The 26074-nt window shown below is 40.4% G+C and overlaps 1 protein-coding gene across 1 annotated transcript in view; it reads left to right on the plus strand.

The window, feature by feature from the left end:
* The first annotated feature begins 1633 nt into the window (after positions 1-1633).
* kcnh4a (potassium voltage-gated channel, subfamily H (eag-related), member 4a) overlaps positions 1634-26074 on the plus strand; it is a 219971-nt gene continuing 195530 nt past the window's right edge. Inside the window, exon 1 of the mRNA XM_072248954.1 lies at positions 1634-1709. Coding sequence (XP_072105055.1) covers positions 1634-1709 — 76 coding nt within the window. The remainder of the gene's footprint in view (positions 1710-26074) is intronic.

Here is a 26074-nt window from a genome sequence, read left to right on the forward strand (position 1 = left end):
TACCAGAACTTGCTTGAACGAAAAATTCTTTTATCAATTGGAAACCCAGCTAATTTGGCATGTACAAAATGTTCCCAATTTGCCAAAAAAATTCTCTTTAAAAAAGTGAAAAAAATCCCATTTCAGAACCCCTGAGAACCCAGTCCAGTCCAGCTCAGCTCCAATCTAATCCAACATTCTTAATTCACTGAACAAATTAGTATTCCTCCTTTCCATAGCAATAGTTTGCAATATTCCATAGAAGATCAGGAATGATCTATAATTTATTAAACATTTCTATCCTCAAACACAAACCAAAAGAAAACTTGAATGTGATTGTGGAAGTCCTGCAGGAATGATGGCATGTTTGAGAGTGGCTCATGGAAATATAGACTTTCTTTAACAGGACCCACATTTATGTTAGGAGATGACAGGCAGACAGATACAAAGTGACAAAACAGAAACCTGAGTTGGCTGTGCAGACACTCGGTCATTCAATGGCAGGGCTGATACTCAGCTCAGCTTTCCCATATCCCTCAGTATCCAGGTACCTCTTCATCTCCTTCTTGAATATGCAGATCTGAACATCTACAGGTCTTTGAGTGGAGAATTCCAAAATTGATATCACTTTGTACAAAGCCATTTCTCCTCAGCCCAGCCTTAAATAACACATCCCTTTGTACCGAGCAACTGCCTGTCAATCCCTTTATAAATCTTATATCTCTGAATGTGGTTGCTTCCCATTCTCCTGAACTCCAATGACCCAACTTTTCCAGATAGTCGAATTTAACCTTTTGCTTTTCAGACAATATTAGTCACTTGACTTTCATCATAATCAAACCATAATATCCAACTTCTTAGAATGACCCTTGTTTTTAATTTATTTACGGAGGGAGAATCAAAGTAAGCATCAGCTCGTTGCCTTGAGGCTTTCAATAGTTCAAATATATCGTTGTCTATACCTTCTCTCAGTTAATTCTTAATCACCGTTCTGCCTCCACGTTAACAAACTTTCTGTCCTTATACGTTCTTTCATACAATTCCCTTTCACAAAGTAAAACGGTAAATTCACTCACTTAACACTTTCAATGCAAATTCTACCGGCCTTTGAAAAATAACATTCAGCGTTAAGAAACGTAAAAAATGTCTTTTGTCTGAAAATAAATCCCCCTTGATTTTATTTAATATTTGTCTTCATGCGTTAAGTGTGGAAAGACGGGGGGAAGGAAGGGGAGGGGAGACGGCTCCGAATGGTGCAGCGTACCCCCAATAGGAAACGTGGTAGCATAGTCCCCAATGAGTCACATTGCCACCGTGCGATGTGTGTGCTTCGGGACTGCTGGAAGGAGTGCGAGAGGTTGCAGTTCTCTGATGGACCGAGACAAGTACTTCGTAGGCGATGCAGCTGTGACAGATGGATACTAGGAGGGCTTTAAATTGTTACGCCGAGGGGCAACAAATGACTAACTGCAATGGTGAATATGGAAGAGCATGTGATGTGGTCCCACAGATGCACTGAGAGAGCTGTGCCCAGAAGACTGTGATAGCTTACGGCGTGGATCCACGGAAAGTTAGGCTGCCGATTCTGGCGAACTTCGCTCGCTTACAATGGCTTAGTTTTAAAGTGAAGAACTGCAATCACCGAGGGGGAAAAATGCCTATTATGAAAGGCTTGTTGGCGCCTCAGAATACCTTTTTGGACACCATAGCAACGCGGTTTGATGGAACACGTAAGTGCGAGATAGAAGCAAAAGGATTGACCACCTTTGCGCTGTTTTGGGTATTAGTTTAACTTCGTAAAATGCAATGGAATTATCCCGACTGTGTAGCGGGGGGGGGGGGGTGCTCGAGAACGGTCCTCATTTCCCAGGTTTTATTCCGTTCTTTGCTTGAAGTTTCGGGTGTTCATGTACATTAGGGTATCTGGTAACATGCAAATAGTATTATTTCAGATGGAATCTCGACTGCGTGTGTGTGTGTGTGTGTGTGTGTGTGTGTGTCTAAAATAACACACTGTTCTCAGAAAATGGAAAAAAATAAACTGTCTTTGTTTGTTAGTTGTTTTGCTCCTCGGGGAACCAAGAAGTACGGTAAACATCTCAAAGGTCTGGGCTCTGGGAACGTGCGTTTCCTAAGTTACATTTTCAAGGGATCTTTCGCATTTAATCAAAACAAAACACCGGATAATTACAATCCCATCCCCCACAAAATATCACAGAACACTTAATGGGAGTGTTGGATTGAATCAATTATATCTCCCCACCACTAAGGGTCTCCCCAACGGAGCTGCCAGTCGGGTGTGAGGGTCGAGGGGAGGCTCGCGTGTGCACAGGTAACTCCGTTCTTCACCAGGCTGTTCCTTGAGTTTGATCTTGCATCTTCAATCCGCTATGGAGAGTTGAGCTATTTTTCAGTACCATGGACAACATAAACTCCTTATAAGGCATACCGTAGACCTGCACCATTTAGGCGCACACAAATAGCGTAATTAACCATAATATCTTACATATTTTATCTCTGTTTGCAAGAGTTGTGTTCCACGTCCTCTTAATCCTATTTTAACACAATTAACCTCAACCCTCATGTTTACGCAAGCATAATGAAAATTGCAATGACTCAAAAACTCCATTAAAATCACTAAAAGTAATAAGACCCTAGTTGTGTTAATATACGATAGATCAAAGAAGATATCAAAGATTATAAAATGAATACAGTAAAAGGCGCATAACGGTTTTTTTTTATTTCCCACACGACGAACTTTTGTGGTTCGACTTAGGACTTCTTGTACTTGAGAATATCAATGCTTGCATGGTAGAGGAAGACAGTGAGTGTTCCGAGTTGGTGAGGAAGTATTTAGCATAAATTAAATTTTACTCAGGTTTCGGGCTGAAATAATTTATTTCCTCATTCCACAAAAGTTGACTCCAAATTAGGTCTTAGTTGTTGAGGGGGAAGCGGGGAGTTGGGGCAGGGGAGATCGTGCTTTGTGTTTTCCTCCAGAACCCATTTGGATTAGGGATTATTTTTAGGCAGATTTGTAAACATTCTGGAAATGATAGGACGGAGGAGATCTTTTGTCTCATTATGTCTTATTTCTGGAGCTGTCTAATCGGTTCTCCTAGTATTCTTATTAAGAATTAACTCATTGCTTTATTTCCCTTTTTTTTCCTCTATCGACATTGGCTACATTTAGAATGTGATTCTATTCATTTGAAATGTTCATTGATATCCACAAGGAGTGAGTTCAGGCGTTTTTTTGGGGGGAACACCATTACTAGCAAAGCCTCGTTGACTTGATTTTATTGGCACAGCCATGTTAAGATAACCAAGCACCTTATTAATTAAATAACGTGGTCTGAAATATTTTATAAACCAAGAATCCAGTCCAAGTGGCATTTGGGAAGATCTTGGTGGCTTCAGAATTAATAGTAACACTATCACAGAATGATTATACATGTGCTCATACCTATGTGTACTTAATTTTTTCCCTTGCATGTACTTAGTTAAACATCTGGAAGGAAATATATGGAGCTCTATACAGGTAGGGGTGTGGGTGTATGCAGGAAGAGCAGCTACCTGTTGATCAATATACTTTGGACAAAGGGCAAAGGTGTGGAATCATGGAATGAATATGATCTAACTGAATAGTGCAAGGTAGAACTGATTGTAGATTTCAGAAAGGGTAAGACAAGAGAGCACACAGCAATCCTCATGGAGAGATCAGAAGTGGAGAGAGTGAGCAATTTCAAGTTCCTGGGTGTCAATATCTCTGAGGATCTAATCTGGAGCGAACATATAATGCAGCTGCAAAGAAGGCACAACAGCAGCTATATTTCATTAGGAGTATGAGGAGATTTGGTTTTTCAGCAAAAGCACTGGCAAACATTTACAGACGTACCATGTGGAGCTCTAACTGGCTGCATCACCAGCTGGAATGGGGTGGGGAGGGACCTCTGCACAGGATCGAAATAAGCAGTCGAGGTTTGTAAACTTAGTCAGCACCATCATGGGCACTAGCCTCCGTAGTATTCAGGACAACATCAAGGAATAATGCTTCAAAAAGCCGGCGTTCATCATTAAGGACCTCCCCACCACCCCCCCCCCCATCCCCATCACCCAGGTCATGTCTTGTTCTGATTGCTACCATCAGGAAGGAAGGAGGTACAGGAGCCTGAAGGCACACACTCAGCAATTCAGAAGCAGCTTTTTCCCCTCTGCCATCCGATTTCTGAATGGACCCATGAACACTACCTCACTACTTTTTATTTCTATTTTTGCACTACTTATTTAATTTAACTATTTTAAATACATATATACTTACTGTAATTCATAGGGTTTTTCTCTATTATTATGTACTGCATTGTACTGCTGCCACAACGACAACAAATTTCACGACATATGCTAGTGATATTAAGTCTGGTTCTGACATGTTCTTTTTTTGGTCATTTCCAAAATAATGCTGAACTACACAACATGTTTAGCACGGTTTACCGAAGGTCCAACCCCGGAGACAGACTGGATTCTTCAGCCGTCTATTCAATTACATTCTGAGAGTTTTTGAGTTCTTTTACTCTCCAGTCAATGACAGGACACAGTAGTTGAATTATATGACGTGCACTGAAGTCATAAAGTACTGTCCTTCATAGTCACTGAATAGTACGGTGCACCTTAATATGGGTAAGTATTTATCCAAATATAGAGCTTGTAACAGCAGAGAAATAGATTATACTGGTGTTACTTACATTAATGTATTTAAAGTCACTCTGGGCACAGAGTCTTACCTTTATCATTGTGCGTTGTATTCAGAAAGTTGACTTGGATAATTAGAACAGACAGACCCTGGAAAATTAATTAAAATATTATCAGATTGTCCTTCAAATTTCACTTACTAAATAGGTATGCGCTCCCATTTTGCAGTAGAATTTTTCCAGGCTCTGAAAAGTGAAGTGTCAATTACGTAAAGCAATTTATCAAAAGAACAATAGGAGATCTTATTAACATTTAACTTGAAAACAGCCCAGATTAATCTGTCAATGTACTTCCCAGTGCATCAAAATAAGGATTTTTTTATTGTTCATTCAGTGACCATTTCATAATTTTACTATTTCTCTCAGAACTGATTCCCATACATTCCCATTACCTTTGATGAAAATCACTTGAACAAGATACACAGAAAGGTAATATAGACATAAACATGGCCAGTAGATTGGAAAGCAAATGATTGGCTTTTAACCTGCTAGTGTGGCATTTTCAGCACAGTACGGGCCCTTTGACCCATAATGTTGTGCCGACCTTTGAAACCTATTCCAAGATCAACCTGGCCCTTCTGTCCTACATAGCCCTCCATTTTTGTTTCATCCAAGTGCCTATTTAAGAGTCTCGTAAATCCCCCTAATTATCTGCCTTTATCACCACCCCTGACAGCACATTTCATGCACGTACCACTTTGTGTAAAACCAAACCTCCCTAATCACACTTATAGGAACTACTGATTTACATTAAGCAATGGTTACCCTAAATCTCAAACTTTACCAACCTCCATTTCTTCACCTTGAAAATCCTTGATTTGAACTCCTAACCTACGAAACCTATGCAATATTTTATGGTCCAAAATCCAATACATGATCTCAGCTCTACACTCCCGTGTTCCTTCCTTTCCTTAACCTCAGCTCCATTCTGCTAACAGCACCGCAGACCATCAGCACTGTTCCTTTGTTTCCCCAGCATTCTCCATTTTATTATTCCTTACCTATACATCCACATTTCTGTTAACTTCTCAATCTCCTACCACTTATAGTTCACTTTCCCAACAACAACAACAAGTATTTACCGCATTTAACATTATTAAGCAGCCCAGGGTGTGTTGTGGGAGTAATGTTTAACACAACACAACCTAGTGGGGGATATATGTACTGGCGACCAAATGCTTCGTCAAAATGTAGGTAGTAAAGAGCATCTTGTAGAGAAGGGAATTCAAAGGCTTAGGTCTCAGGCAGCTGCAATTACAGAGGAAGTGGAATCCAAAGTCCAAAGTAAGTTTATTATCAAAGTACATATATGCCATCATATACTACCTCGAGATTCATTTTCTTGCAGGCATTCACAGTAGAACAAATAAATATAATAGAATCAATGAAAAACTACACTCCAAAACCCTCAAGAAATGACAGTATTATCCTCTCGGAAGTGTGGGGTGTGGCTCAAGCTGAGAATTTACAAACTTCAAAGAAAATTCAACTCTTTATGAGACTTAATTGATAATTACAGTTAGCCTCATCAATAGCAAAGCTCTTCTTATTCAGTTGAAGATAGTTCTGCAAATCAATGTGTAAAAGAATAGGGTGGTCTTTATACTGAGGATGTAAGAAGCTTACCAGCGCTCAGTGCTGGCATACCACAATGTTCTTAAGTGATGGCTCAGTCAACTTGCACCCAAAATCTTTGGACTCAGACAAGTGAGTGGTGAGTGTTTTCCTATGAAAAGAGCATGTACTCACCCAATTGGGGCAGCCTGGTGACACAGCTGTTAGAGCCATTGCCTAACAGCTCGAGTGCTTCAGGTTCAACCCTGACCTCCGGTACCGTCTGTGTGGAATTTGTATGTTCCCCCAGCGACTCTATGGGTTTCCTCCAGATGCTCCAATTTCCTCCCATAACCCAAAGAGCTATAGGTTGGGCTTAATTGGCCATCGTAAATTGTCCCTAGTGTGTGGGTCAGTGCTAGAATCTAGAGAGAACTGATCAGAATGTGGAGAGAATAAAATAGGTTTACTATAGTTGGGTCATGTGCTGAAGGGTCTATTTTCAAGCTGTATGACTGACTCCATGAACTAAATAAACAAATCATATTATAATTAGGATTGCAAATTCACAAAGTATTGGGTTGAATTTTCTGTTCAGTTGAAAATGTTTGGCACTACATTCTGATCTGCAAGAAAAAGATAATTAAGCAAAATACTTTTTATCATGGTAAATCCAATAATATTATTTGAAAGCAAGAATATGTTATATTTCTTACAGTGAAGGAATGGCATAAATACTAAGTGGGCTTTATGCTATAGATTCCTCTTTCCCAGACTGACGTTGGTTCAGTACTTTTAATAGTGGGCCTGTGGTTTCTTGCAATGAAGGGACCATCAAACTGATTAAGCTGCCAGTTAGGTGAAAAATTGACTCTGACAACAATGAAGAAAGTAAAAAATAATGCTACTTTTACATTTTTTAATATTTTATAGAAATGAAAAATGTTACATCATAACTGGAATTAAGGAAAGCTTAAATAACAAAATCAATTTAAAGCATGGAAATTTGAAAATTAACCCTATGGGAATGGCCATCTTTTAAAAAAGAAATTGAGGCATAAACGTTGTTCACCAGTAATCATGTTCATTGCATCTCAAAGATCAAGCATTGACATTGCAAACACCAGGAATTCTGCAGATGCTGGAAATTCAAGCAACACACATCAAAGTTGCTGGTGAACGCAGCAGGCCAGGCAGCATCTCTAGGAAGAGGTACAGTCGACGTTTCCGGCCGAGACCCTTGGCCAGGACGAACTGAAAGAAGTGCTAGTAAGAGATCTCTTACTAGCTCTTCTTTCAGTCAGTCCTGACGAAGGGTCTCGGCCGGAAACGTCGACTGTACCTCTTCCTAGAGATGCTGCCTGGCCTGCTGCGTTCACCAGCAACTTTGATGTGTGAAGCATTGACATTAACAAGTCTGTAATAAGGAAAAAATTAAAATTCATGTCAAATTGCTGTTTGTTGATCAACTCTGCAGAAGGTGCTGGGGTTATTCTATGGTCGAGCAAGATATCGCAATAAATTATGGATTTAACTGCTCACGCAGATGCCAATAATATGGTTTTCAGTTTCAGAAGATAGTGATGATGAATGCTGATTATTTTACCACTATCAAAATTGTCAATTCTGGACGTTAGGTTTCCATGATTCAGAGCCAGAATAACAAAAATAAGTTTTTTTCCCTTGTGTCTAACCTCCAATTTTGATCTTCCTATCACTTGTATAATCTCTTTTTGCTGTACTGTTGCAGGGAAACCTCTTTTACAATGTCGTAGTGTGATCACGTCTTCTGACCATGTTAAATTACAACAAAGTGTAGCTCAACTTTGTATCTCTTCATAAGGGTGTGATTACTTTTCTGCAATTTGACAACAAAGCAGTACAGGGAATGATGCAGGTACACCCTCTGTCACTGGTCTGTTAATGACCCAGCAGAGAGGTACACACCTCTGCTACCTCAAATCATGTTTTTTCCTTGACAGCAACACTCTGCATAAAGAAGATGGAGAAATACTTGATAAATAGACAGTATGAACAAAAGCTACAATAAATAAGAAAATACAGTTCATGTGACATGTCGAATCAGTTGTTCACTGTCAGAAGTAACTAGTTATTATTTGAATCAGAACTGACTGTACTCCCTATTATGTTTTGCTCATCAATAGATACAGAATTGCCTTCTAACTAAACAATGTGTTGTAAAAGCTCTTTAATTCTTTCTTAGAATGAGAAATTTAATTTATTTCAGCCTTTAATAACATAATTGGATTTCTTTTGCTGAAAAATACTTCGCTCAGTAGAGGGTCAGCCTAATTCAAATGCCTGTCTTCTTCAAGGCCGTGGGACACAATGGCAAAAAGAAATAGAGTAAACTTTCCTTGGTCACAAGCACAAAACAGTCACTGTGGTATTGAACCCCTAATATTCAATACTACTAAACACTTTACATCCCATTTTTGAGGAAGTTGGTGACACTATAATTCTTGTTTAGCTTCATCAACCAAACACAAATTTCTATTACATTGTATCCATAAGACCATAAGATCTAGGAGCAGAATCACGCCATTGAGTTTGCTCTGCATTCCATCACGGCTGATCATTTTTCAACCCCATTCTCCGATCTTTTCTTGGAAACCCTTAACCCACCTACCAATCAAGAAATTAACAAAATCTGCCTTAAGTACACCCAGTGACTTGATCTACACAGTCCACTCTGGCAATGTACTTTCAATATCCAGATTCATCACACTCTAGCTGAAGAAATTCCTCCTTATCACAGTTCAAAGCAACATCCCTTTATTCTGAGGCTGTGCCCTCAGAGCTTGGGCTCTCTAATAATGGAAACACCCTCTCTATGTCCACTCTACCTAGGCCTTTCTGTATCTGGTAGGTTTCACTGAGATCAAGATGAAAGTGGAATTTACAGATCCTGTATAGTCACAATTGCCTAGAATTTGGATGGCTTATTGCTTAATAAATTCAGCACCAAACGGCCCAATCCCATCTTATAACTTATGTTAGAGATCATTTCCGGGTGAAATCACATCAGTCATAAAATTGGCAAGTCATTTGTGTTTGCAATCTGTGCTAGCTCGCCTGACCGTCACATGGAATTTGATGCACTCCTCGTGATGTTATTGTTCATGCAATGCCTGTTTCTGCTGGTACCAGCAGTAGATAACAACTCATAGCTCCACACAATGACAATTGTGTAACAGTTGCAGTAAAATCAGGAGCCCTCAGGTACCGCTTTGCAATTCTTCTTGATAACTCATTGGTGAAGGAATCCTTGATCCACATATTGAAATGGTTTGGTACAACAGTTTTTAACATCTTGCCGTTAATCCTGGCATATCTTCTTCTTCATGTTTAATGGCGGTTGGCAGACCAATGTGAGATGCATTGCCATCACCCACTGAGCATCATTCAAGCACACCATATACTTTTCCAAAAATTCTTCCACCACCATCCCTTTCACAATTGTGTCAGTACAACCCCACATAGTACTATGAGAATTAAAATTCCTTGACCATTTGCTAACAAACTTCTAGCATTCCATTGTAGGATTTTAAAAAAAGAAAAGAGAACGAAAAAGAAGGAACACTCCATTGTAAGAAAAAATAAATGAAATAAGAAAAAAACATTAACAACCTTTTGATGCCTAAATATTGTTTAACCCTCATTGTAAAGCATCATTAATAACTGCAATCCACCAATAAGTTATCTGTTCTTACTTCACCATGAAGCCTCTTCAAATGTTTAACATCCACAAATTTCTCCCAACTAAACTATTTTTAACTTGGTCCATGGGTATATTTAGAGGCACTCCTGTGATTACTCCCCAAAGCCACTGTCATTTAATATAATTCCATTGTGTTACTTTCATTCCTCACACAGCTTTTAACCCCAAATGTTGCTTATGTTGCTTACTACATTTACAAAACACTAAGAGTGTCCCATTTTTTTTAAAGATTTTCTACCCACAATATCTCCTAATGCTTTATTCAAATCCTTAGTTAATCTAATTGGATTGAAATTAGAAAGAGGTCCACATTCAAAACTAAGCAATACCTTAAACTCTTTCTTCCTTTTTTTAATCACTGGACGATAAGCCACTGCAATTCCTAATCAGATACTTATTTTTCTGTTCCTCATAAACCTACCATTCACCTTCCTCCATACAAGTCTTATCACCCAATACCACTTCCTATTCCCCACGTCTGTCTTCTGTCACTTCCTGCCATTTCTACCCACCCACCTGAGGGAAAACTCCCAACAGCAGGCTCAGTCCTTTTTCTTAATGGATCCTGACATATCTTTTGAGGATAGGAAATTTATTTTTGCATTGCTCTATTGTGTGGTGATTTTCACACGTAATGGAGACAAGTGGAGTCACTTCCTGTTAGGCTGTTCTTAAAGTGACTATGGCTACCTTAACACACAAATTTCCCTCTTCTCTCCTCAAATTTATCTCCTTGATAAAGGCTCTTGTATCTTTGAGTAATACTGGAATTCTCTCCCAATGCCCTGCAGGCTCCCTCTCACCTATTTCTAGGTGCAAAGGAGAGTGTGCCTTTAAGGGTCTGCTTTAGCCCATGCCTCTGGTAGTAAATCAAATAACACCATTTCAAGATTCTTTATGACTAATTTTCCAGTATATTTTTTTTGCAAGGGTCACAAATCAATATTAGATCTACACAGCATAGCAGCTTAGCACACCAAAAATAGTTAAAGTTCAACTTTGATGCTGGTTCTGATGCAGCTTGGCAATCAATCTGTGCTGAGGTTACTGGTACATTACAGTAAGATGAGTCCACTGTTCAGATTCTGTTAAGGAAAGGGCAAAGATAATCCAGAGGTGTGTAGCTCCTTGCAGAGTACTCCAGGAGATATGATTTCCATTTCTGTGAAAGGAACACAACTGGTAAAATGTTATAGAACTTGTCAGTGCTGAAAAGAGCAAATTAAGAGCATACAAATAATAAAGCAATGATTGAGTGACACCAAGTCTGAATCAGAATCAGGTTTAATATCATCAGCATTTGTCATGAAATGTGTTGTCTTTGTGACAGCAGAACAATGAAATACATAATAGAAAATAACTGAATTACAGTAAGTTTATATTAAATAGTTAAGTTAAATAAGTAGTGCAAAAACAGAAAACAAAAGTAGTGAGGTGGTGTTCATGGGTTTAATGTTCATTCAGAAATCAGATGGCAGAGGGGAAGAAGCTGTTCCTGAATCACTGAGTGTGTGCCTTCAGGCTTCTGTACCTCCTTCCTGACAGTAACAATGAGAAGAAGGCATACTCTGGGTGATGAAGGTCCTTAATGATGGACGCCACCTTGTTAAGGCATCTCTCCTTAAATATGTCCTGGATACAATGGAGACCAGTGCCCATAATGGATCTAACTAAGTTTACAACTCTTTGCAGCTTATTTCGATCCTGTGCAGTAGCTACACCCCCCCCCCAACTCCATGCCAGATGGTGATGCAGTCAGAGCTCAGCATAGTACATCTGTAGAAATTTACAAGAGTTTTACTTGACAAACCAAATTTCCTCAAACTTCTAATGAAATTTAGCTGCTGTTGTGCCTTCTTTGTAGCTGCATCAATATGTTTGCTCCAGGTTAGATCCTCAGAGATATTGACACCCAGGAACTTGAAATTGTTCACTCTCTCCACTTCTGATCCCTCTATGAGGACTGGTGTATGTTCCCTCATCTTACCCTTTCTGAAGTCCACAATCAGTTCTTTGGTCTTACTGATGTTGAGTGCAAGTTGTTGGTGCAACACCACTCAACCAGCTGATATATCTTGCTCCTGTACGCCCTCTCGTCACCATCTGAAATTCTGTCAACAATAGTTGCATCATCAGCAAATTTATAGATGGCATTTGAGCTCTGCCTAGCCACACGATCGTGGTTGTGGAGCGAGTAGATCAGTGGGCTAAGCACACATCCTGTGGTGCACCAGTGTTGACCGTCAGAGAGGTGAAGATATTATTTTCGATCCTCATAGATTGTGGTCTTCTGATTAGGAAGTCACGGGTCCAGTTGCTGAGGGAAGTACAGATGCCCAGGTTCTGGAGCTTTTTGTTCAGAACAGTAGGAATTATTGTGTTAAACACTGAGCTGTAGTTAATAAACAACATTCTGACATAGGTATTATAAAATGAATGATGGCAGGAAAAAGACTTCTCCATTTTAGGAACTTTGGTAAAAGATTGAATTTCAATAGGAGAATTTTAAAGCACCCAGTGTGAGGAAGAACAGGGACTTGCTGTGTTAGTAGGTTGTTCATATAGATAACACAATCTTGCTGCAGGTGTTGCAAAATAAAGTGAACACCTGGTTTTAATTGCAGCCTTGGAGATCAAGCAGTAAGAAAGTAAGTTAAATGGAGTTGAATTTAGGAAACTGCTAATTATCAATCGTGTGTATTTGAGATTTAGGAAGAGAAGATATAAAGAATGTTTCCAATAGCTGAAGGGTCAATAATTAGAGGGTAGAGGTTTCATGTGATTGATGAGCAAGGAAAAACAGTTTTCCCTGGTAAGGGGTCAGGAATGAATGGCAATTCCTGATGACTGATATAGATTTAAATATAGCCTTCAAAGAGGAATAAGATGATTATTTGCAAAGAGCTATCAGAAAACAATACCTATAAGTAGAATTGCCTACTGTGCTGTTCTTTTTCATTATTCTGAATTTAATTTAAGTCATAAATTCATACTTCCATCATAGCATAGAAAAAAGTCACTTGGTTCACTGAGTCATTGTTAGCCTCTTGTAGAGTAATCAAATCCATCCATATTTTCAGCTGTCTGTGTAACTCTGCAAGTCTGTTTCTCTCAAGCATCTATCCAAAAATATTAAATTAGATGCAGATTGAGAAGGTTAAATATGAAGTTGTAAGAGACAACCTTGCGGTTGTGGTAAAGCTTATGCAATATCAAAATAGAAGGAATAAAATTCAACAAGCAGAAAAATGAAGTGTCTTTCTGTCAATATAAGAAACAGCATAAAGAGATTGTAATCAAAGATTCACAATAAGTTTCTGAAGAATGGGTAGAATGGACAGTATCTATTTCAGGCCAATAACATTTCATTATTTCTGATGAAAGGACTTTAAGCTAAAGCCTAAACATTGGTTTATGCTCCTCAACTGCTTCCTGACTTGCTGTACATTTTAAGTATCTTCTATTTTGATTTCAAATTTCCAATATCAACAGCAGTGGATATAATTGGATGGAAGATCTAGTAGAATGCAGACGTTAGATGGGAAGTGTGACTCAATGAGTAACTACACCATCTGTTATGGCTCTGAGCCCAGCAAATGAGGAGGTCCCATATTCAGTGCCAACGTGGTGATAATGGATTATAATTAATCTCAATAACATGGGAAATGAAAGGGAAAAAATAAACAGCCTCTGATCACTATTCAGTGACACCCCCACCTCCCCGAAAAGTATGGATGTGAAAATTATAGTCATTTCTCCCTGCTGCCCCTTGCACTGTTTACACTTATTTTACAGGTCAAAGCATGAAAAATAATAATGCAATGAAACCAGACATGAATTATCATGTACCTTATCATGAATTACTACCAATTAGTCAAAATAAGTGAAAGAGAAATTTGAAATGAAGGTGAAAGTGTAGTTAATAAAGAAAGCTACAGAAAATATTACTTCCAATGTTCTGAGTCAAATGGAAGGCTATTGCTGGGGGTTGTTAATTACCAGGAATGGGTGTTGAACAACTGAACTAAGACTGAAATGAATGTGTAATTAATAGTCTATATAAAATGTGCATTAGCAGAAGAGGATGATAATTACAGAGGGATTTTAGTAAGGCTGAGCTAAAATACAAAATAGGAGCAAATAATTCCATGGAGCTAATGAGTGGCTCCCAAGAGGACAGAGACTAGAGAGAACTAGAGAGGACTTAGCATTTTGCAATCAGTCCAAGGATATGAGGAATTGTAGATGTAAGTAGAAGATTCAATTGTCAGGAATTATAAGGCAATTAGATCTAATTTTGCTATGTATATCCAGACCACCAGCATTCTCAGCTGGTTGGGTAACTTTCAGGCAGGCTAGCAGTGTATTGCAGCTGGATCTGCCTCTGTAATTGTCTCGTGATGGCAGCTTGTACAGTCGCAGGGGCTGAAACTTCAGAGGTGGAACCTCCAGCACGAACCACGGTCTGAAGCGGCTGTGTTTCCTCCCGTAGTGCTGTGGATCACTGAGCATGGACCGTGAAGCACGTCTGGAGTTTTCTAACTGTCGTTGTCAATAATAAAATAAAATAAATATCGAAACTAACTTGGCCCAGAACACACACGTGCTCTTACTACTCAAGTATTTCTTTTATTTTACTTGTGCACAAGGAGAACAGGATGGTCACCCACTCCATTCTGACATCTGAATAGAACACTACTATTTGATACAGAATTGGTTTATCATTTATGGATGTTAACTATTTGGTAAATTGTATATGTTTAAATTCCTTATTTGCAAGATCAATCGCCATACACAACTGAGGTATTAGAAGTCAATCGGAACTTCAAGCTGACAACCAATGATATTTTGAAGTTAGTAAAGCAATTGTCCCTTAGTCTTTAAGTGTATTTCACATCCTTCCATTATTCCTATCTCATCTGTCTCCAGTGGCCCCTGTTAGGTCAAGGGATGCTATGCTTTAAGACCCTGTTGGAAAATTCTCACTACAGAGGCCTCATTCATCTGACTGAAGCACACATTGCTGCACTTACGCCAGCCTAACTCGTCTGCAGTAAGGAGAGTTGTCTCCGGCAGTCTCACTTCAAAGATCTCCCTTGACTACAAATTCCCCAGGCCATCGATGCCTGGATGTTGTCTTTAACCCTTACCGTAACTTACACACTCCCTTCTCTTTGTCATGTACAGGACAACATAAATCTTACTGAATTTCAACAGTGCAGAGTCTCTGAAACTCCATGACAGTTTCATCAGGGATAGTTGGCTGTTGACATCAGGAACGTACGTGTAACACTCTTGGCTAATAATGGCACGCAAAACCACTTGTTTTAGACAACAGAAAGTCTAATGGTGGTTGATTTTGAAAAGCCACAGTGCGGATTGCCAGCATTTCAGCAGCCGTGTCTTTGATGGCCTGGCTCGTATCATGTCGTATTAAGGCTGCGTTAGTAGCCAATTTCTCCATCATTGCTGAGGCCATGTTAATGCTTTTACAAGCCAGCCTGGCAGGTCCCAGAACAGGAACACTACAATACAGAAACACTCAGTCTCCATAGTACTTCGATGAGACAGAGACAGGGAGAGAGAGAGAGGGCAGGTGGTACATCTATGGGTCTACGTAGCCCAGATAATAACAACCCCTTTGGTTCAGGCGAAAGATCCCATGTTAGAAGGGGAGCCCTGTCAGCCAGTGTTAGGGCTGACGACCACGTTCCCAGTAAGTATTGTTAATGGGAATCAGTATACACATTGCATGTACTTTTACCCAAGTCTAGTCCCATCCCTTGATGGTTACAGTAACATACTTCGCCCCTAACCTCATGAAGCAACTTAGGAGCGGTGGTGGGGGTGGGGGGAATGTGCTTCTGCAATTGTAGGTTGATACCATCCCTCAAAACAGTTGGATTGGCGAGTCATTCCTATAGGGAGTGCAGTCCCGTGGCTCCCTTTACAGTGCTAATTTTGCTACCAAAGTACAACACAAAATCAGATTCATTACAGTTCAGGGATATAATCACATTGTCAAGCCACCTCCTGAATGTGTAGGCCCTCTCTACAGCAGACCCAACAACCTGACCAGTTAGTATGCGACACATATTGATTCGTAAGGGGAAGAAAAGTGTGAACAGTATTAGGGTGTGAGGCACTTCTGCATTTAGGTGGAAAATAGACACCCACATTGCCCCAAACTTATCATGCATAATGATTACTTAAGGTGGTAAATCGCAAAGATCAAGAATTCAGTCCATCAGTCCTTATCATAAAAGTTCTTCTGGCCATCTGTTCCCTCTCCGGTGGCATTAATGTCTACATGCGAGGCATGTCTCCACGTTGGCTTTACTTTGACCTTTAAAGCAGCTTATGTAATCAACAATACTTGGAATGGACCTTCCCAGAGGGGCTCCAGTCAGTTTTTTTTGTCAGTAGGCTCTCACTTGTACCCAATCTCCCGGCTGGTAGGTCTGACACTCTGCAGCAAGCATGATCCACTGAGCATCAAATACCTGTTGATGGAAACTTTAAGAGCTTATGTTAGTGCTACACAATAATGCACCATGCTTTCACTCATAATGTGGGCGTCCATCAGTTTAGTTAAAGAGGGAGGGGCGGCTGGTAAAAGCACAGGACATTCCAAAACTATCTCACGTGGAGAGAGGCCTGTTACGCAGTTTAGAGCGCAGTGCTTTGTCATGAGGGCCAGTGGAAGCACCTCTGGTCATTTGAGCTTGGTCTCGTTGTGCAGTTTGGTTAAGTGCACTTCAGGCCCCCGTTCTGTCTTTCAGCTGCCCCTGAGGGTGGAAGGCAGGTGAAGTGATGCTTACGCTACAAGGCTTTCGTCAACTCATGTGACTTTACCCGTAAAGTGAGGACTGTTATCACTTGAGATTTTCTTGGGGATCCCAAACCTAGGAATAAATTCTCATAATAAAAATTATCAACAGTTACGGTATCATTTCTCTGAGTTGGATAAACTTTTACCCATGGAGATAATGAACAAAATAACAAGTGCATAAGCACAACCCATACATTTTGGTAGCTGCATAAAGTCCATTGGAGATGCACAAGTAACCTCCGAAGGGAGGGCTCCGCATTGGCAGATTCCGGCAGAGTCCTTTGGGATCAGGTCTCTGGCAAGTCGTACAGTCGCTGCTACTTTTCTTGCTCTGGCTGAGAATTTCTCATTTTCTGTTGCACCCAGCCTCCTCTATACTGTAGTTTAGCACATAGTGTGCTTTAGTCTAGAAAATTCTTTCAGTTTCTGACACACACTGGTTCATCAGAACAACTTGGAAAGCACTGGAGTGCTACGTGGCCACAAAGGTCTGCTGTTGCTGCCTTAGCAAAGGAGTCAGCTCCTTTCTTCTGTCTAGTTAATATGAGCCACATAGTTTATAACAGCAATTGCAGTAAGTAACTTAAAAGCATAAAAGGGTTGATATTTAGTTCTCCGCGTTTTATCGAAGTTCCGAATAGGTGACAAACCCATGTAGGTTCCTTAATTCTCCACTGTCAGGAACTACTCCTAAGGTATAATGAGATTCAATGTAATTCTTTACAGCAGCACCGGCTGTACGGATGTGGGCTTTTGTTAAGTTAAAAAGGTTCAGCTGCCTGAGCATAACGGAAGGGATGATGGTAGCTGTGCTGCCTCAGCTGTTGTATGAGATGCACACAACACATTTCCACCAGGATTTTCCACTAAAATTTTTGGAGGAAAAACCATCAAAGAAAAAATATTACATGCAAGCTTACAACACGCAGAATTAAAATTGTGTACATTCTTAAGTACAGTTCTGGAACGGATTATTTAAACTGCGTAGTCTATGGAGCTGCTGGCAGTGGAGGCAGAAACTGTTATCAAAGTTGCCTTGGCCCGAGGGCATCTTCAAGCTCAGTGGTCAGTTGTGCTGCTGGACATTGCTTGTACTGGCTGGTTACTTGATTTTATTTATTGTTTATTTATTTTATTTGTTGTTTTATAGCATTGAGTACGATAGTTGCAAACTCATTTTCACTGTATTGGTGCATGACAAATTGTACTATGCAATGACAGTAAAGATATTTCATATCATTTCAGGCTATCCGCAGACAAAACCATACCCCTCATGGACATCCCCATGTTTACCCATACTGTGTCCACCATCCCAGTTCCATGTTTGTTGGCTCAAAGAACTAAAACCCATACGTTCAGAACAGCATTATCTAAAGAATTAGACTGTTCAAAAGATGAATTACCAATTACAAGTGGGTCACATGAGCCACATGTGTATAAATCAGGTAATGTTAAAACCGAAGTTTACGGTGAAAATTTAAACAGAAGTTAACCAAAATAGTCATAGTCATACTTTATTGATCTCGGGGGAAATTGGTTTTTGTTACAGTTGCACCATAAATAATAAATAGTAATAAAACCATAAATAGTTAAATAGTAATATGTAAATTATGCCAGGAAATAAGTCCAGGACCAGCCTATTGGCTCAGGGTGTCTGACCCTCCAAGGGAGGAGTTGTAAAGTTTGATGGCCACAGGCAGGAATGACCTCCTATGACGCTCTGTGTTGCATCTCGGTGGAATGAGTCTCTGGCTGAATGTACTCCTGTGCCCAATCAATACATTATGTAGTGGATGGGAGACATTGTCCAAGATGGCATGCAACTTGGACAGCATCCTCTTTTCAGACACCACCGTGAGAGAGTCCAGTTCCATCCCCACAACATCACTGGCCTTACGAATGAGTTTGTTGATTCTGTTGGTGTCTGCTACCCTCAGCCTGCTGCCCCAGCACACAACAGCAAACATGATAGCACTGGCCACCACAGACTCGTAGAACATCCTCAGCATCGTCTGGCAGATGTGAAAAGACCTCAGTCTCCTCAGGAAATGTGGTCATGTCAATTTGGTTAAATATAAAACAAAGCTATAAGTTAAAATAACATTCAAATTGTATAGAACAGCTATTGCAATAGCTTTAAAGCAATGTACAATATTGCCCAGAGGCTATAGTGGAGCAGCCAGAAAGTCTCAGACAAGTATTGTCCCAATTCCGCTTAACAGCTTTAACCCTTTGATATTGTAATTGCTTTTGACGATATTGCAAAATATTCGCAATTTTACTTAACTCTCTCATCTCACACAAGTAGCAGCACGCTTTTCTTTAAGCCAGGTTGCAATTCATTTACAGTAGCATTCACTAAGATGTGCGTCCCCACTTCTAGAGGCAATCCGGAATACTTTAGAGAACATTTAAACATGTGTTCTACATATTCGTTAACATCAGTCTCCTGTCCGACACTGCGTTTTTATGCCAATCTACAGTGCGAGGGAAACATTTTCTTAAGGGCTCCTACTAGATCAGTTCAAGGTATATTTAAATCGATATTTCACTCATCCACTCTGTCCCCCATCTCCTGTAGTGCAATTGGGAACACGCGGCTGTGACAGGGCACCGGCTGACACTGGTCTCACTGAGACTCAAGAGGCGTCACTTGGTGTGGGCCTTGTTAAAACCGTGCCTTGGGAAGGCAGGGGTACAGCATCTAGTTCATCATCAGACTCTGGTGCCAATTGTTTCTTTTCAAACTCTTCGAGATAGACTGCATTATCCTTTGTCAGTTCTTCCTGTGTCTTTTCCTGTAACTTTTGCTCACTTTCTCTGCATTTCTGAATTCTACAAAGAAGGGATCCGTATGCTCCACGACCACTGGACTAAGTGTGTAAATGTAGGAAAAATAAATGTGCTAGGTTTTCTAAAATTGACACCTTCTACCTTAGGCCACGAACTTATTAATCATCCCTCGTACTTCTCAAGATGCTTAATGCTTTCTGGCACGAGCATGCATGCTACTGGAGAATTTCAGAGGTCCAGGATAAGGGACTTTCACGCTACCATTTGCGCATGCACACACACAGACACACAGGCAGACACACACTTTTCTGAATTCCTTTTTTTAACAACACACTTACTGAATTTTCCTGTACTTTATGCGGGATCCAACCCAGACCACAGCAACACCTCATGCAGAACAACACCTGGACTATGGCAACACCTCATGTGGGACACCACCCAGACCTTGTAAAACTTGTACAGGACACAATCTGGACCATGGCAACCCTTTTTCAACGCTGCAGCTTTCCTATGTTAGCGACTAAGGTGTTGGTAACACTTGTGATCTAGCAACAGACTCTGTTCCTTGCTCAAATATGAGCAGCCTCGGGTTTAGGACTGATTGGCTATTGGGGCTGAATTCCTTTCTCCCATATAACAAAGTCAAGGGTTAGCCAACTTGGTGGTATCTCCAATTAACTGTTGTCACTGAAAATAAAATAAAATAGCTAAACTAATGGGTCCCGGAACACACACTCGTACAACTCAAACATATTTTTATTTTACTTGTGCACAAGGAGAACAGCATGGCCCCTGTCACCCACACTGTTCTGACATCTGAATAGAAAACTGCTATTGTTACACAGAATTAACTCATTAGTTACAGATATTGACCATTTAGTAAATTGTATATATTTAAATTCCTTACTTGCACAATCAATCGCCATTCACAATAGAGGTGTTACAGTCAATCAAAACCTCCATCTGACAACAGACGATATTTTGAAGTTAGTAAAGCAATCAGTAAGTTCCTTACTTGTTGCGTGTTTCACATCTTTCCATTATTTCCCTATCTCACCTGTCTCCTGCACCCCCTGTTGTGTAAAGGGATGCTAAGTTTGAGGAAAATCTTTCTAGAGAAACTCACTACAGAGACCTCACTCGTCTGCCACAGTCACTTCAGCCTATCTCATCTGTAGTAAGCAGAGCTGCCTCTGGTGGTCTCCTTTCAAAGGTCTTATTTGATTACAACTGCCCCAAGCCTGGCCTGTTGTCTTTAACCCTTGCCTTACCGCAATTTCCACCCCGGAGGCATTTCCTCCCGTGGTGCTGTAGTTGAGAATTGATCAGTGACCATGCATGGACTGAGGAGCAGACCTGGAGCTTTCCCCATCTGCGTGATTCAGCCCCTGAGTGAGTGAAATATTTACCCTGTCTTTCCACACCAATCCTTGTAACACAGGGACAGCAATCCCTTGGTCTTGATAATTTTCAGCTTATTAAAGCACCAATTAAAAAAATGTCTGTGGTGTTTACATGCAACTTGATGTTGACACAATGAAGCCCATAATTGTTAATATTTATCTTTGATACTGTAAATGATTTTGTTGTCACACTCACATGACAGTGATGTGTGATATGACATTCGCATTATTAAGCTGCTGTGTAAAAGAAAGGGAAGGTTTGACAAATGTACTTTCACTTATTTTCACAAATTCAGGACATTAATAAATTTAATGTGCCAATTAAATGGTTACTTCCACTGGTCGGTGATCAGACACTTTGTGGGTGTGACTTTAAACTGGAGCAGACAACAATTAATGGTGTTTGCCTCATACACCTGGGTTCTCCCCTAGGGCTTATTGTAATACACAGGAGAATGAGTCCACTTTGTGTGTGTGTGTGTTGTTTTCTTTTTCCAAACAAATCCTGGTTCAATGATTATTCCCTTGTCCCTTCTCACCTCTCCACCCTCATGGAACACATTTTGACATACTTGGAAAGTGTCACTGTTGTTATGCATTTGCTGTGTGAGACTTTCCATTTGAGGGAACACCTCTAACAAGGGGAAGGGCAGATGGAATTTGTTGAGGAAGGAAGAGAAAATGATGTCCAGTTCAGCACATGGATCCTCCCAGACACTGGCTCACCTTCTTCCCTAAAGTAAACCCCAGCTATCCACAATCTGACTGCCATTGAAAATAGCTGCACAAGAGATGAAAATTGACTCTGCAGTGCATGAGAAACTGATGATCATTAGAAAATAGAACAATGCAGCACCCTTCGGTCCTGATGTTGTGCAGTCCTCTTAAACTACACCAAAATCAATCTAAACCTCCATTTTTCTTTCATCCATGGGCCAATCTAAAAGTCTCTTTAATGTGTCTCTGCCACCACCCACCCATGGCAGCACATTCCAGGTACCCACCACTCTGTGTATTAAAAAAAAACCCTCTCTCTGGCATCCCCCGTATGCTTTCCTCCAAGCACCTTAAAATGCCCCCTCATATGAGCGATTTTTCACCCTGGGAAAAGAACTGCTGTCCACTCACGAGGAAATCTGCAGATGCTGGAATTTCAAGCAACACACATCAAAGTTGCTGGTGAACGCAGCAGGCCAGGCAGCATCTCTAGAAAGAGGTGCAGTCGATGTTTCAGGCCGAGACCCTTCGTCAGGACTAACTGAAGGAAGAGCTAGTAAGAGATTTGAAAGTGGGAGGGGGAGGGGGAGATCCAAAATGATAGGAGAAGACAGGAGGGGGAGGGATAGAGCCAAGAGCTGGACAGGTGATTGGCAAAGGGGATATGAGAGGATCATGGGACAGGAGGCCCAGGGAGAAGGAAAGGGGGGAGGGGGGGGGAAACCCAGAGGATGGGCAAGGGGTATAGTCAGAGGGACAGAGGGAGAAAAAGGAGAGTGAGAGAAAGAATGTGTGTATATAAATAAATAACGGATGGGGTACGAGGGGGAGGTGGGGCATTAGCGGAAGTTAGAGAAGTCAATGTTCATGCCATCAGGTTGGAGGCTACCCAGACGGAATATAAGGTGTTATTCCTCCAACCTGAGTGTGGCTTCATCTTTACAGTAGAGGAGGCCGTGGATAGACATATCAGAATGGGAATGGGATGTGGAATTAAAATGTGTGGCCACTGGAAGATCCTGCTTTCTCTGGCAGACAGAGCGTTGGTTTTAAACAAGAAAGATTTGATGCGTATTTTTTTTTCCTCTGAGGGTCTTAAGTCTATAATTCCTTGTATTTCTGTATGACTCCATGGGATGCTGCCTTACCTACTGAGTGTTTCCAGCATTTTCTGTTTTTATCTTTTAGCTATTTTTTGCTGGCCCCATTTCAACTACTGTATAGCCGTTAGGAAACTTGTAGTTAAAAGCCAGAAGGGTTTCAGGATCCTTGTCCTTGGTTGCTCTTTGGATGTATAATGGCTTGCTATGGCAACTGCTCTGCCTGTGACCATAAGAAACTGCAGAGAGTTGTGGACATGGCTCAGCACATCACGGGAATCTATGGATTCTTCTCCACTTTCCAATCACACTGAAGATACAAAAGTCTGAAAGCATGTACCACAAGTCTCAAGGACAGCCTCTATCCCACTATTATCAGACCCTTGAACAGACCTCTTGTACAATAAGATGAACTTTTGACCTTACAATCTACCCCATTGCGATCTTGCACTTTTTATTGTTTACCTGTTCTGCACTTTTTCAGTAGCTTTTACACTCAATTCTGCATCATTACTGTTTTACCTTGTTCTAGCTCAATGCACTGTGTAATGACTTGATCTGTATGAACAGTATGATAAACTTTACACTGTATCTTGGTACATGAGGCAATAATAAACCAACACCTTGATTACTGCTGTTAAAAATGTGCATGATTATCAGCCACCAATTGTATTCATGTCTGCACTTTTGGCTCCAGTAACTTAGCTCAGTGGCCAACAATAAACATGTATATAGAGCTGGCAAAAAGGTGACATTTCTACTGAGTCATTACCTTTAATCGCCAGCCAAGGGCTTGAATGGCCTTCAGCTAAAAGGGACACTTTCCATTGCCATTAGTTAGATTAAAAAATAGAACCTTTTTAATTCTCCTTCCTATTCCTATTCCAACAATTTGATCTGTAGCCTCCTCTACTGCCTCAATGAGGCCACTCTCAAGTTGGAGCAGCAACACCTCATATTCTGCCTGGATAAGCATCTAATCTGAGAATTGATTTCTTTAACTTTTGATTGTTTCTCCTCTGTCCCCTTTCTCTCTTTTTCCATTCCTCAGTTTGGCTCCCCATCACCCCTTCTCTTTTCCTCACCTGCCCATCACCTCACTCTGGTGCCCCTTGTCCTTCGCTTTCTCCCATGGTCCACTCTCCTCTCCTATCAGATTTCTTCTTTTTCAGTCTTTTACCTCTTCCACCTCTTCCACCTATCACCTCCCAGCTTCTTCCTCCTTCCTTTCCAGTCCTGATGAAGAGTCTCGGTCCAAAATATCTACTGCTTATTCCGCTCCATAGATGCTGTCTGATGTGCTGAGTTCCTTCTATTGGAGAACAGATTATTCTCAAAATTACCTACTGTATTTATTGAGAAAAGGTGAAAATAGCCAAAATGTGTTATTAATTCAAAAATGACCTTTCACTGTTATTGACTGTGTGCCTCTCTGGTTTTATGCTTTAGATTTGTTCTGGACTGCCACTAACGGCATTAGCCATTAACTCCAATAAACTGCCCCTTCAATCCTAAAGCAAGTGGAGCATTGCAGAGATACTCTGAGACTTAAGAGAATTGTTTGTGATAAAGGGCTGCATAATTTGTAGAGGTGCAGATGATTAGAGAATATGTGCATTTAGCCCTCATGAAACTGTAGTGCCCATGTGACCCAAAGACTCTGTGAACTTTCAGGCCACTTGTACCATCAATCCTGGATGGTTCAACGAAGTAATCACTTCGCTACCTGTTCTCCAGGTGGCTGTAATGTATTCGGTAGTTTGTTATCCAACAGTCTTTGTTCCACAAAGACAGGTATCAATTATATGTCTTGAACTATTCCTGGTGTTCCTGGGTTATAGCATCTCATCCAATTATTGGACGAAAATCGAGTACATCCAAATAATAATACATGATGCCACAGGTGTTAGTTTGGTATGTATGCAGCAACATAAAGTCCGGTGTTTTCCTAAGTTCGGATATTATTTTAAACATAAAGTCTTTTTCTGAGTTTGGATAGCCATTTTGTGGCTTCTGGTGATATTTCATGGACCTCTGCAATATTTTTTGTATAGGAGCAGAATGTCTGAATTTCTTCTCTGATTTTACACTTGGAGCTCTCCACCAGTTTGCAGGTGTGTAGATCCATCCTGGGATATCCTACTGAGGATCATTGGCAACACTGTAGCTCTAATGAGACAGAAGACTGGGAGCAAAGCACAAGTGTCTACTTTATAGAGGACTTAGAATCTTGAGGGAAGTGGCAGCAGAGATGATGGTATGTCATAACCTACTAAAATTCCCTGGATTCTGGAGAAGTGACAGAAGGTTGAAAGTTACAAGTTACCATTTGAGAACAAAGGAAAGTGGAAAGCAGGAAACTAAGCCAATTAAAATAACATCCAAACTTAGGAAAATGCTGGACCATAATTAAGGAGATAATCACAGGGCATTTACAAAATCATAAGGCAATCATGTGGAGTTTTATGAAACAGAAATAATATCTGACAATTTGGTAGAGTTCGTTGTGGATATAACAACTAAGGTTGATAAAGGAGAACCAGTCGATGTAGTATATTTGAATTTCCAGAAAATATTTGCTGCAGTGCCACATAAGCAGTTACAAAAGAGCCACAGGGTGAGGGATGTAGATAATGTATTGGTCAATTAACAGAAAATAGTAAGGCAGGAAAATAATACATTTTTGCACTGGCAAACAGTAATTGAAAGGGTGCCATAGTGTCCATGCTGTCACCATAACTTACTAACAATCCATATTAATAACATGGATGGAAGAGCTTATTAGACCCTAACCAAATTTGCTCATGATACTAAGACCTGTGGGTTAAAAATCTGTGAGGTGGATACAAAGAGCTTGCAAAGGGATATAGATAAAGAGAGAGGTAAGAATTAAGCAGATGGAGTTTAAATTCATGAAAATGTGAAGGTTTTACTTTGAAAGGATGAATGGGAAAAAAACAAATATTGTTTAAATAGAGTGCATGAAACCCAAATACCTTAAGCAATTGGAAGCCTAATAAAAAGACCTATGAAGTATTACAATAGGGACACTCTGATGCAACTTTAGAGGGTGTTAATTAGTCTGTACCTGGAGTACTGTTTACACTTTTGTCTTCATATTTAAGAAATGATATACATAAGAAGAGAAGCTAAGGAGGTTGGGGCTATGGTTATTCTAGCTTTACGGAAGGAGAGGAGGTTCTATT

Source organism: Mobula birostris, chromosome X (assembly GCF_030028105.1).
Source record: "Mobula birostris isolate sMobBir1 chromosome X, sMobBir1.hap1, whole genome shotgun sequence".
In the NCBI taxonomy this organism is placed as follows: domain Eukaryota; kingdom Metazoa; phylum Chordata; class Chondrichthyes; order Myliobatiformes; family Myliobatidae; genus Mobula; species Mobula birostris.